The sequence below is a fragment of the Manacus candei genome, unplaced genomic scaffold (genome assembly GCF_025592945.1).
Source record: "Manacus candei isolate 608988 ecotype Guabito, Panama unplaced genomic scaffold, ASM2559294v1 h1tg000061l, whole genome shotgun sequence".
In the NCBI taxonomy this organism is placed as follows: Eukaryota; Metazoa; Chordata; class Aves; order Passeriformes; family Pipridae; genus Manacus; species Manacus candei.
In genome coordinates, this window is record NW_026138109.1 from 6,307,497 (window position 1) to 6,320,728 (window position 13,232).

Here is a 13,232-nt window from a genome sequence, read left to right on the forward strand (position 1 = left end):
TGTGGAGCCTGCTATCAACAGCCAACTCAGACCAGCTGAGGGACCTGGCCCCAGCCAGCAGTGTCCCCAGAAAGCAAGAGCACCCACAATGGGTACCTGCAGACACCCAGTGTCTCCTCTTCCCAAGAGTGCTCATGGATCCCATTAAGATCCTACAGCTGACCCTCTGGGATCAGGCCACCAGCAGAGCCACCTGGTCATGGCTCCAGTACTGTCCCATACTGTCCCAGTGCCCCAAACACACTGCTGTGTGCTTCCAGCCTTGCAGGCTTCACAGGCTTTGTGCCCCGTGGCCAGCTCGTGATTGGCATAGGGTATCTGATAGCCACCCACCTGGACCTGCTTGACTTTAGTCAGATGAACCCCAAAGAAGTCCTCAGCAGCTGCAAGCCCCATGGCAGCAATCCTAGATCCAGTGCTGGCGGTGCAGGCAGCTGGAAATCCCCTTTCCTGCCTGGGGCTGACTCAGCACCCCACGGGGCTGTTTGCCAGCACATGGTCCCCTTCCCCATTTGGCCCAGCCAGTGCATGTGGGGAGAACTGCCTGGCTCCCTGCAATTTGTAAACGGCTGTGACCACTGCCCCCTCTGAGAGATTATCAAAGCAGCTCATGTAGAAGTCCTGGCTGCTCTGTGCTTCTCCAGGCCAGGACAGGGGTTTACACGGCTTCATTTGTGTATTTTTTTTTCAGCTGTTTTGACTCACTCCACCACTGCAGATGACTTGTCCACATGGATGCAGCAAACTCCAGTGTAGTGTCCTTACAGCAAAGGCTGGAGCCTGAAGAAGAGCCTTCCCGTTCTCCTTGGAACTACTGAGATGTAAAAAGAAGAGATGGGTTCATAGTGGACCAGTGTCTGCGTGAGTCGGAAGTTTAAAAGTCCTACAGCCCTTCCTTATGAATGACCCACAGACACTGAAAATCATGGCCAGGCTGTCCCAGGCTATGGGTCCCAGCCCCACAACCCTTCTTTTACCTTCACCTTCCCATGATCCTGGAGAAGCAGATACCAGACTGAAATGGTGTGAACTCCTGTCTGGAACCTGCCTGGGTCACTGCAAGTACACACAAGGAACCCCAAACAGTGTTGCCTCCCCAAGACATATCATCAGCCCCCCACACTCCAAAGGCCTGAGCTGACAGGTCTGATCACTGGGGGCAACCTATCTCCTCCTGAAGGTCTGGAGTTGGCTGTGGCGGAGGCAGGACAAAGCCTGCAGTGCAGTGTCCCAGGTAACAGAGGTAACCCTCAGACCCATCCCACGGAGGCGCTGAAATCACAAGACTGGGTAGCAGGGAGCTCAGTCAGCACCTTTTTTATTAATATGCATCATAAATAAAGAAATAAATAAAGGCGAGACACCTCATTCTAACAGGGAAATACAAATTAAATATGGTGCAACGTCCGCTAAGCGATGTACAAGCAGGAGGTAACCTAGCAAGACCAGGGCCCCTTGCCATGGTGAAGCCAGCCCAGGCACGATGCTGTGAACAGCGTCAACCCGGCCAAGGCACCAAATACTGGCATGGCCTTTCATTAACACTGTTCCCCACCTGACATGCAGGTGAAGATCCCCACTACAGCAGGCGGCATGAACATGGCAAGGAAGGGGTTGACTGGCATTGCCTCTACCAAGGACCCCAGGACCTCCAGTATCCCCTTGTGCTTGTGCACAACACTTATCCCCCCCACCCCATGGCACTGCTCAGCAAGACCAGAAACCCTGTGCCAAGGGGAGCACCATCCCTCCCTCCCCAGGCTCCCCAACTCCCTCTGGGAGCACCCACTGATCTACCTGCTGGAAGCACTGCCCCCAACATCCCTAGCTCAGTCAGGGACCCTGCCCTCATCCCCTCCCCTCCAACCCTCTCCAATGAGCATTCCAGGGCTTCCCAGGCACTGGCTCCCTGCTCAGTGTGAAGGGCATGGGGCCAACCCCCAAAGCACCCATCTCTGCACAGGGTGGCACTACCCATCCCAGACCTACATAACACTGAACATCCACACACCTTCCTCACAACCCCCCGCGCCCCTTTGCTCCACACACACACACACATATCCTGTCCCCCTCCCCTGGCTGTGGCCAGGCACAGCCCCAGCCCTGCAGTGTGGCACTGCCAGGCCACTTGTCCTGGTACAACCCACCAGGCTGTACCAGGTGGTACAGGTGGTACAACAACACATTAGGACAGGGATGCTCCAGCGTGGGGGAGCCTACCCCCATCAAACCACAACAGAACCCATCAGCCCAGCCTTGCAGAGACCTTGCCCACGCACGGTGCTCCCACCCTGCGGCTAAGGATGCTAGGGATGCGGAAGGCTGCCACCCCTGGGAAGGGGACAGCATCCTGCACCCTCCAGCATGAAACAGCTGGGCAGTGGGGCAGCGCTGCTTGGGTTCCTGTAATGTAGGAGTCCATGGTCTGTGGGTGCTGGAGACAGTGTGGGGTGGAGGGGGGGGTCAGGCGGTCCCTGGTGTGGCTGCATGCATGGCGATGCTTGGCAATAGGAGGTGCAGCTCGCAGAGGACCCCAGGGGGCCGAGCTGGCCTTTGGCAGCTGCACAGGGAGGAGCAAGAAGGAACCACCTACGGTTACTGTATTCTGTAATGGCAAGAAAGGTAAGAAACTAGCAAGAAGCTGTGTTTGTTCCTCTGGCAGGGTGGGCTACCCCAGAGGAGCCTCAGCAGCCCACAGAACTGTGCTTGGCTTCCCAGATGTGTCAATAGTCCTCATCCTCTGGGTGGGTGACATACATGATGGGCACCAGTCCCTTCTCAGAGCCAAGGCTGCACTGCAGCCAGTCACCATCCACCTTGGAGATGACCTGCAGAATATCCCCTTTGTTGAAGCTCAGTTGTCCTGCCTCAGTGGCAATGTGATGGCAAAGAGCTTTCACCTCACTGTAGGCAGAGGGAAAGAAGAGTTAACTCACCACAGGATGCTTATCCCACTCAGGGATGACCAGAGGCAGAGATGAACGAGGAAAACATGCCCTGCCTCCCTCCCCAGCCAGGCTCCCAGCTGCCTCCCAGCTCCCACTCACCCACAGACTGCAGAGTTGCAGTGGATGGATGAACAAACTACATCACTGCCCCCAGCCATCCCTAGTCCCCATCTACAAAGGGGGCCAGGAAAATGACATGCCATCCCCAACCTGCCGCATCCCAGCACCTGCAGGATGGCCACTTGGTGTCACTCACCAGGTAGGGTGGGGAGACATCCCCCGGGCCGGCAGTGCCGCAGGGGGCACCTCAGGGGGCTCTGGCTGGGGAGGGTCTGGCTCAGGAGCTGCTTCACGCCACATGCTTGCCCCCACTGTCTGGGCCACCAGCTGGAACACGGACTTGTCCAAGCTCAGCCAGCCAGAGGGCAACCTGGAAGGAGGAGACAGAAGCAGTTGGCAGCACGGAAGCGTCACCGGGAGAATGGAGCAGCCAATCTCATGGCAAGGCCACGCCTTAGAGGTTTGGTTTCATGCACAAAGTGCACTGTGGTCCCCAGGCTGTCTCCTGGTGGGAAGGGGTCAGCATTCTCCAGACACATCACAGCCTAGACTGGGAAGGACATTTCCAGTGGACATTTTCAGGAGTAGTAAGGGTGATGGAAAGGCAGTGCAGGGAGGTCTCAGCTATTGGGGGCAACTTCACATGTCCTCCTCACTTGTTGTGAGCAACAGGGATAGCTCCATGTTCTGTTCTCAATATGTGTTTTTGGGAGGGATGAGGTGATGATGGGGCCATGTAGCAGGGGCCCTTCCACTGGAGAGGGGATTTAGGACTCAAGGCAGTGGTAGAGCTCAGGCAGAAGGGGAAGGCCCATGAGGTGGACTGAGCAAGGGTATGGGAAGAGTTAAGGTGGGCTGGCAGGGGTGACAGACCCCTGAGGTACCACAATGGTGTAGCTACTGGCCTGACTTCTATCTGCACTGCTGCACTCTAGGTTAACCAGCCCTCCTCAGCCCCACACCACCCCTGCCCTTACCTGTTTGGTTGCCTGGGCTCTTTTTGTACCTTCCTGGACCCAAACAAATGTCCCCACTTGATAGCCTGGCTGCCCTCTGATGCACTGGTGCTGCTGTCCTCTTGAGGGGTTGGTGCTGCTGCTCCCACTCTTTGCTGAGTCCCAGTCTCCTTCTCCTTGCTGCGCTTCAGCTCTGTAAGCACCGAGTCTGGGGGACTGCCCATCCAGAAGGGCCAGCTCCGTTCCTTCACCTCTTCGCTGACCATGACCTGCTGGGGCTTTTCCAGCGGCCCTTCCATGGCTTCAGGACTTGGCTTGCTGGCAGCCTTGGGCCTCTCCTCCAAGGTACCCTCAGCAATGGGACAAGCCTCTGCGCCCTCCACCACCCCTTCTCGGGGCGGTGGTGCCTTGTGGGTCTCCACTGACTTGGGTGCAGTATTCAAAGCAGCTTTCTTCTTCTCCGAGCGGATGAACTTTGAGCCTTCAGCTGATCCCTCGATGTAAATCTGAGAGGTCTGCATGAGCTGGTACCACCAGCCTGCCTGCTTGTCCTTCTTCCTCTCCCACGTGCTCTCTCGCATCTTACTCCGCTCTTCCTCCCTGTCACCATCTCCACAGGAGGCCCCCACTCCCTTGACCCTTTTCTCACTCACAGCTTGCTGTGGGCTGTGCCCTGGTGAAATGTCATCATCTCTGGCACCCCCTTGGCATGTCTCAGGGACGGTGCTGCAGCCATCAGGATCCTCACTGCTGCCCCGTGTCCGCATCAGCTGCAGGGTGGAGTGCACGGACAGCAGCAGGTCCTGCTTCACACGCAGCAGCTCCTTTTGCTGCTGCTGCTCTTTGCCCATCTGCATCAGGTGGTGCTCAAAGAGGAGGTCTAGGTTGAAGGGCAGCAGAGAGAGAGGCTGGAGCAGGAGCAGGAGCTCCTCAAAAAGAGGCTGGCACACGCTGTGAGACAGGCACAAGAAACCCACTGGCTGGTAGTGTGCCAGGATGATATCTGTAGGGCAAGAGACATTAATCAGAGGAGAGGCTCTTCCCACCATGCCAAGCCACCACAAAGATGCTGAAGCTATGGGGAAAGGTGCTGGACACTAGTTTCTGGTCAGAGCTGTGGTGGCAGTGTTATGCTTAGGCCTGGGTCAGGGAGCACCAGATGCTCTGTGTGCTCTCAGCAAACCGGCCCAAATACTGCTTTCCAGTTGTGCCTGCAGCCAGGACCTGCCTGGCATGACCTCCCAGATGATCTCTGCCACAAAATGCCACGGAAGTAGGATGGGAGAAAAGAGCATCAAAGGGTTGTCACATTTTAAAATTCTTTTCTTCAACTTTTTGAGGTGAACAAGGAGCCTCAGATCTGACCAGTACCAGTCCCCTGCAGACAGAGGTGTCAGGGGCAGCTGAATACAGTCTTTCCAGGATCTGTCTCGGCTGAACTGTGGATCTTAGCAGAGAATGGACTAGCATTTCTACCTGCAGGATTCATTCTTCACTTGGTTTAACCACAACTGCACTGCCCCTCCGCCCTCCTTTATTGTCAGGTCTCACTCTCAGGGAGAGAGCTGGGAATGAGATTTGTAGCCATTTGGCCCCACTGGGATAACAAACTTACACCACAGGCAGGACTTGCACCCTACCTACAACACCCCTTTGCCTAGCTCTCATTATCCTGACAGCTCTAGCTTTTGTTCACACTTCCAGCTCTTAATGATGGCTTGAAATAGGTGGTTGTCTTCTGCTCCAGAAAAACACAACAGGCTTAGGTCCAATTCTATTCTAGTCTAGTCTAGTCTATTCTGATACAAAACAGATACATCCAGTAAAATCTGCTTTTTGTCTGTCAGGAGGTTATCCTTTCCACTTTTTCTATTTCCCATGCCTGAAGGATTTCAGCTAAGAGTGCACATCTCCAGGCATACAAAACTCTCAGGCACTGGGCATGGAACACAGAAATTTGAGGAGGGTTAGATCTGGTCTCCTGCAGACAGATTGAGGGATCTGCATTGTAGGTGATAGCTTTGGGGAAGGCTAGCTGCAGCTGGTAAGGTGAATGGATGTCCAGGCTCAGGTGGAAGGAGTTGCATGGAGCTTGAACTTCCACCTGGGACTTCCCTGGTGCACTGAGGCTGTGTATAGCCTAGTCCTTCAGCTTAGGGCAGAGAAGAGTAGCCCAAGCTGAGAGAGCAACAAGAGAAGCACATTTTCATTCCATGCCCTACACTGTGCAGAATTTGGCCCCCACTGTAGCCCATAGCCCTCAGGATCTTACCTTCATGGTTGTAGAGGTGGTTGAACCAGAACTCCAAGGACCGGATACTGCAGGAATGGAAAAAAAGCAGGGTAAGATAAAACAGTTAAAATCTATGCATCCAATTCATTCTCGTTGTTCTACAAAAAGAAGTGTGGCTAGAAAAGGGCATGTACACAGCATGAGCCTGTGAACCTCCAGACCTAGGGAAAGGACAGTTGGTCAGTCCCATCAGCATGCACTGATCACAAACACCCAGTCTGCCACACAGAACATCCAGCCAGCCTTACATGTGCAAAGGTAATCCCTAACAAACATGTTTCCAGCAAGGTTCCTCACTATTTTGCTCCTATGTCCTTGGCAGAGCTTTGCTTTGCTGAGAAGAGGCTTGTGTGGAAGAGTCAAATCATCTACAAACCTAAGGTCACTGCTGGTGGCTTGGCCCAAAATACACTGGTATCCAGCAGGGGAGAACTGGGCCACCCTGTGTGGGGACAGCAGGGCAGACCTTGTTCCTGCTTGTAAGGGTTCTCCAGTATTTGGAAATCTTGGGGCCTCTGCTGCCACTTACAGAGGTCTTGCTGACCACTAGAGAGGAGCAAGGAAACACCATCCTAGCAGCACTCATCCCTTCACCCACAGAAAGGCATTGCTGTCTTCCTCTGTTTAACACTGAGTGTAGTGTGCACACTCCTTATCCAAACTGGAAGGACCAGCCCTGAGTCCTGGACCAGGGCAATTCCTCCTTCAAGGCCTCACACCCTGGGATTCACTGCAGCTCCAGGAAACAGTGATTTAAACAGGGATTTCCATGATGTATGCATATAATATGTCTAATCTTGCATGAAGCTGGACAGATAGACCCTTCCCACCTAATGTCTTGGGGCTAAAGCAAGATGACAACAGCCACCCCTTCTCAGTCCCGACCTGAGAGGGGAGGTTTTGATCCATCTGGAGTTCCCTGAGGCTCACAGGGAAGTTCCCTTAAGCCTCCCTGAGGCTTCTTCCTTCCCTCACCTACTTCTGGGAAGTGGCTTTCCACATTCTTAAGTTTTTTTCATGGTCAACTGTGGCTGCCTGCAGTCAAGGAGCAGCAGCTGCTGCCAGCCCTCGACAGGGACATGCAGCCAGCACCAGGGTCCTGCTTACTTGAGGAGGCCGAAGATGAAGGCGTTGAACCTCATCGTGTGGTTGGTGAGCTCCGTGTACTGGCTGATCTTGCTATAGAGGCTGTGCAGCAACTTGGTAGAGGGGCCTACGGAGAGAAGCAAATTGCTGAGATTAGTTGTGGTCAACAAAGCCAAAACAGCACCATGGGAAGGAGCATCAAGGCAAGACAAGACATTGTCTGCGTGTCCATGTCTGTGTGTGCATTCCCACTCTGCCAAACGCCAATGTGAACTTACTCCATCCCAACATTTGGACTCCATGTGGGAGATGGGTTGTGGTCTGTCCCAAACTCCAAAACTCTGGGAGAGTTTCAATATTGCAAGGACCTGCCTCCCACATTTCAGTGACAATCACAGTCATTGGCTCAAAATCAGCATATAAACAGAATATTGTGGTGGGTGCTTATAATTTGGTGTGTCTGCAATCATAGGGATAACCCCAGAGCTGTAGATTTGCCACAATTAGGCTAAGAGGCTTCCCAATACATTCATTTTGTTTTTTTCTTTATTTTTTTTTTTTCATTGATTTGGCCTGCTATATGAGAACTTGGAAATTTCAGGGCAACTGACAATAAATATTTAGGCAGATTAGAGCAGTGTCTCTCCTGTCTTGCACAGAAGGGTCAATGAGCACCTTGTTCCATGCAAGGAAATGGGTGTTAGTCTGCACTCTCATCCTCATAGTGAATCTCCCCCAGCACCTCCCAGCAACAACACAGAAGTGTCACAGAGCTGCAGGCACTGCTGCACAACATCCATACCTAGCTGGGTGGATGCCTCCACCACACTCCAGGGGATGTTCCTCCTCTGGCCGATGATCATGTCCAGGACGTAAGCCTTGAGCCCATCACTCAGAACGTCCCGGACGGCAGGGCACAGGTATTTCAGGATGAGATGTCCCACATTGGGGCTCACGGAGCTGTTCCCAAGTTTGGCCTAATGGACAACAGGCAACAGGGAAAGTGTTGGTAACTTCTCTCAAGGTACAGATGCATGGAAACAGTTCACATGCCTACTACAGATACCCAGTAAGCAACATCCAGGCTCAGCAGCTCCTTGAACATTCAGGGTCTTCCCCTTCACTCCAATGCCTCATACACCAGCTCTGGACTGCTCCCTGCAAGGTCTTTCCCAGCCTGGGAAGAAGCAAAGCCTGGGAAAAGAACCTCCTAGCTTGGGAAGAGGATATCCCAATTAAAAGGGATGTCTGGTTCTGCCAAAAGTTATAACAAGGTTGTCCTGCTGGAGGAAGAAAGGAGCAGGGGATTTTTCTGCTGCTGTGCATTTTCTTGTTGCTAATTTTGGAGCAGGAAGTGGCAAACCACACAGGAACTACCAGCACCAAAGGGTTAAGGAACACTTAACTCAATGACACGTCAAGCTATAATTCCTAGGGATTACTATAAATAAACAGGGTGAGGGCAAAATGGATGGACAGAGCTCAGGTTGAGGTGAGGAAGTGTGTAAGAGCTCAGCACCAGCAGAGCAAGGACATATTCTGCTGTGTACAGTGTTTGAGCTGCCGAAGGGTCTTTCCAAATGGGTCAGAAAATGGTGCTCAGGGCACAGATTTTACCAGTTGAGCTGGAATTATACTGACCAGTTGGCACAGGCCCACAAAAGCCCTGAACTGAAACTGAACTTCTGGCTCAGGAATAATCCTGTCAGATCCACTGAGCACGGCAGCAGCAGGGGCGGGTGCTGCCTTTTGACAGGTGAATGCTCAGCCCCTGGCACACTGATGCCTAATGAAACCCGAGGCCAAAACCACAGCCTTGTCTGGTAAGTAAAGTAATGAGAGAATGTTGCAATTATTCCCCAAACGAACACTACAAGAATAGGGAATTCACAGTGAAGTCTTTCAAAAAGCTGTGGGAATCTCAACAGCTCCGGTTATGTTGCCCAGCAATCTCTGCATCAGCAACAGTCCTAATTAGGGGAAAATTACTCTGGGCTCTAAGATAAGATTGAATAGGTTTGGAAACTGTCCCAGTCAGGTTTCTCCTTGGGGACAGCATGCCAGGGGAGTTGTCATGTCCCAATAGTGTCACATTGCTGCCCCAGAGTCCCCTGCCTGAAACAGAGCATTCAGCATTGAGAGGAGGCACCACAAACATGCTGCTGGGTGTCACAGGACTGCAAACACTGCCTGGTACAAACAGAAGCAAAATTGCTGTGCTTCTGTGTTATTCCAGAAATGGGAGATAAGGGAGCAGAGACCAAAGACAGACACCCCGGGACAACCTAGAAAATGAGGGGAGCGCAGGCCATAGACAACCAGCCCCAGAGAGGCACTCTAGGTTGATGGTAAGGGCTATAGGGAATGCCCAGACGCCCCAGATAGGCAGTGACTGATGCACTTTTTTATTATTATTGAGCCCTGTGAGACACAGAGTGAGGGGGGACAGTGCACTGTGCCCTGGCAACAGTGCTACACCAAAATCATGGGACATATGGAGGAGGGAGAGACAACATTCCACTGTGTGAGAAAAAAGAGCTGGTGCACTGCATCACACCAGAAGTCCAGTTGGTCTGGTTTTCTTTCTTATAAAGAGCCATTGTAAATACATAAGAAAGACTTAAAAAAGAGCAAACATATATAGTATTTGCCCTTAATACTCTCACAGCCTACAACTACTTTCAGCTCAGAGACTGTCTAAGCTGGACATTATTCTCATGTGTTTAGTAAACCTTGGTGAATTTCCCTTCCCTGTGTTTTTCTGATCTTCCTTTAAATACACGTTCTCTTTTAGCACCCCCAGCACCATGCAGCAGGAATTGTCACAGATTTACTACCTGTTGCATGGCATCCCATCACCTTTGTTTGGTTTGTTCTTGGAACTACTGCCTTTGATAGATCCCTGTAGTTTTTGACTGGAAGAGAATGGAGAGGCAATCTTTCGCCATGCTCTCCATGTCACTCAGAATGCTGAATGCAAGACATACCTTCACCCCTGGATCCCTGCTGGTTCCAAAGTGAGCCACAATCAGGTCAACAGCAGTGTTGATTGCCTTCACCAGACCTAGAGGGAAAGAACAAGTCAGAGAGGTGCCAGAGGGGCTGCCAGGATAGACCCTGACAAAACACTCAGAGAAATCAGGCAGGGGCATTTCAAGCCAATGTCTACACACAAGCCCTCTCTGCCAAAAACACACAGAGGCTCTCCTAACCCCTGCCCAGATCTGTCCCTGCTGGTTCCAACACTCATCTGTCAGCCTGACAGTAGGACAACCTGTCAGTATTCCCAAGGGACATGAACCATCACCTCCACACTCCATCCCTCGAGACAGCAGAGATGGGGTCTGAGGCAATGAGTCTCTTGCTGCTTTGATGCCTTGGGGTGTCAAGGCAGAAGCCTTGCATTTTGGCAAGTTCTGTGATGACTGTCAGTAACAAGCCAGTGGTGCGTAATCTGACATCTGCACCGGGATACTGTGAGAACAGAACTGAAATAGAAGGGAAAGCTGCCACCTGGTAGTCACCAACACATAGCTGGCAAAGGCACGGGAACCCTTCTGCCTCTTAAATGATGATAAGACAGCTGTCAAACAGCCAAAACCCAGCCCTGCCTCTAGCACGGGTCCCATCACAGCCACATCTTGTCCTACTTCGGAATCTTTTCTTCCATCCTTTAATATAATTTATCACATAGGACCCAACCAACCTTTAACCTAAATTACAGAATCTTGGGTCAGCACATCTGCACCATCACACAGATACACAGGCCTACCCTTGCATACAGAGACTGGGGTGGGAGCATGAAACAGCCATCAGTCCAGGGGGACATGTAGTTGCGGTGCTACAGTGGAAAGGGCAGGGAAAGTTCAAGTCACTATGTCTACAGAGATGAGATGAGAGACAGAGAGGCACAAACGTTTGCTTTATGCTGCACTACACCACACTGCCATCCACGAGTGATGCACAGACTCACCCTTCTTCTGCAGCAGGTCAATGGAGATGGACTCTGTGTTGCCATCTGGGGAGAGGCAGAACTCAGCAGGAGGTTTCTCCGCTAGTGAGAAGTAGTCGGGGAAGAAGTCATTGTAGGTAAGCTGGAGTTGCCTCATAGACTGTCCTGCATGGCCAAGACAGAGGGGAGAAGGATCAGCCCAAACCTCTCACAACAAAGCCTCTTCCACATTGTCTGCTTTTCCTAGAAGCAACATGCACCAGCTGCAGTCTTCATCCCAGGCTTGCTAGGACAGCAAGACCACAGGCTTGTTCCTCCCCCAGCAATGGTCTGCAATGTGTGCCTGTACAGTTGACCTCCACAGCCCACCCAACATCCAGCTCCAGCTTGACTATGGGCCCAGGGGCTCTGGAAGATGCTGGGGGGGATTCACTCTCATAGGCTGGTGCTATTGGAAACCTTGTTGCACCAGACTGTGCTGCTGCGTGGATAGTTCCAGCAAGCAGGGTCTAAAACGAGCACAGAGAGAACAGAATCCCTACTTGTCACACACAGGCATCCACAGGCAATAAACTACATGTTTGCTGCCTGTCTTCTAGGATGTCCTCCATTTTCAAGGAGTGACTTCTGCAGGAATTCTTCCATGTGCCTGACTTCCATCTGGTTGACTCCCTGGCTCTGTGCTAGGCATCTTCCCTTGGAGGGATGGAGAAACTGTTTGGATTTGCAGAGTGAGGTGTAGGGCTTTGAGGAATTCCCTCCATGAATGGCTGAAGAATGCTCTCCCTCCCACAAACAGACCACACTGCTCTCCCCACAGGACTCTTGGAGGTTCAGCCAAAAGCAGCCTGCCCTGTCAACCCTTCCAGCACATGTTTTGGAGGACAAGGAAGGCCTTAAAGGCAAAGCCTGGAGAAGACAGAGCCCCATCAAGCATTCCAGTGTTGTCAGCTGCCCCATGAAAGCTACAGCCCAGTACATAGCACACTTCCAGGGCTGGGGCACTGTGGTCAGGCACTGTGGGGCACACAATGAAATCTCCAAGGGCCAAAACTCCTGTGTGAGACATGAACTACAAGCTAACCACAGACAAGGAGCACTTTCTGAGGCCTGAGCAGGCTCTCGGGTCATTCACTTTTCCCTTCAATCCAGCCCAGAGCTGGACCTGACTACTCTCACCTCATGGAGAAGGAGGGGGGCTCCACACAGATTATAGCCATCAGTGAGGCTATAAAACCTTCTTCTTGAAACTTCCAGTCCCACGTGAGCAGATGCATCATCCCTCCTGCTCTGAGCAGGCAGAGCAGTGATGAATCCAGGCTGAACCTGGGCCCCAAGGGATACTGAACCTGAGTCCCAAGGTCACCTCCCAAGACCCCCCCCAGCGGAAAGACGGTGCGCACCGTTCAGCTTGCAGTGCAAATGGCTGGTGCTGAGAGCGCCAGGGAGCTCAAAGATGGGGTTGCCCCGGTTCAGCCGAGGCTCTTGCTGCCTCCTATCCAGGCTGCCTGCTAAGCTGGGCAGCCCCGAAACGCGGTCCAGACCCAGGGGGTTCCTCCGCCTGTACTCCCGCCACTTCAGCGCTTGGGGAGAGAGGTGGTTCGCTAGGATGCCGCAGGCAGTGAGCACCAGACAGGAGGATATGGAGAGGACACAGGAAGAGAGAAGACAAAGGAGGAGGACAGAGAAAGAGAGACAGCACATTACTCAGAAGTCCAGCAGCATTTCAGGACATTAGCGCACACAAATGGACAGAGGTGGAGGCCACAGCCTGGCAGAGCAGCACAGGAGCCTGGATGGCCTTGTGACTGCAGGCACAGAGGGAGCAGGTTTGGGATACAAGCACCTGGCATGGGGTGCATTAAGATCAGCAGCCCACAATCCCCTCTCCAGAGACACAGTGGAGGAGTTGGGACTGGAAAAACACGTTCTTAGTG

At 52.6% G+C, this 13,232-nt stretch overlaps 1 protein-coding gene across 8 annotated transcripts in view; it reads right to left on the reverse strand.

Annotated features, from left to right (window-relative positions):
* Positions 1–1,301: 1,301 nt before the first annotated feature.
* The window catches only part of RUSC2 (RUN and SH3 domain containing 2), a 60,295-nt gene continuing 48,364 nt past the window's right edge, over positions 1,302–13,232 (reverse strand). For 7 of the 8 annotated variants that reach the window (XM_051804596.1, XM_051804594.1, XM_051804593.1 and 4 more), the window contains 9 exons: positions 12,699–12,899; positions 11,317–11,460; positions 10,331–10,407; positions 8,146–8,320; positions 7,365–7,470; positions 6,237–6,283; positions 3,986–4,967; positions 3,205–3,378; positions 1,302–2,904 (listed from right to left, as the gene is read on the reverse strand). In XM_051804596.1, coding sequence (XP_051660556.1) covers positions 2,724–2,904; positions 3,205–3,378; positions 3,986–4,967; positions 6,237–6,283; positions 7,365–7,470; positions 8,146–8,320; positions 10,331–10,407; positions 11,317–11,460; positions 12,699–12,899 — 2,087 coding nt within the window. In that variant the 3' untranslated portion in view covers positions 1,302–2,723. The remainder of the gene's footprint in view (positions 2,905–3,204; positions 3,379–3,985; positions 4,968–6,236; positions 6,284–7,364; positions 7,471–8,145; positions 8,321–10,330; positions 10,408–11,316; positions 11,461–12,698; positions 12,900–13,232) is intronic. The other variant, XM_051804600.1, reaches the window with a different exon arrangement.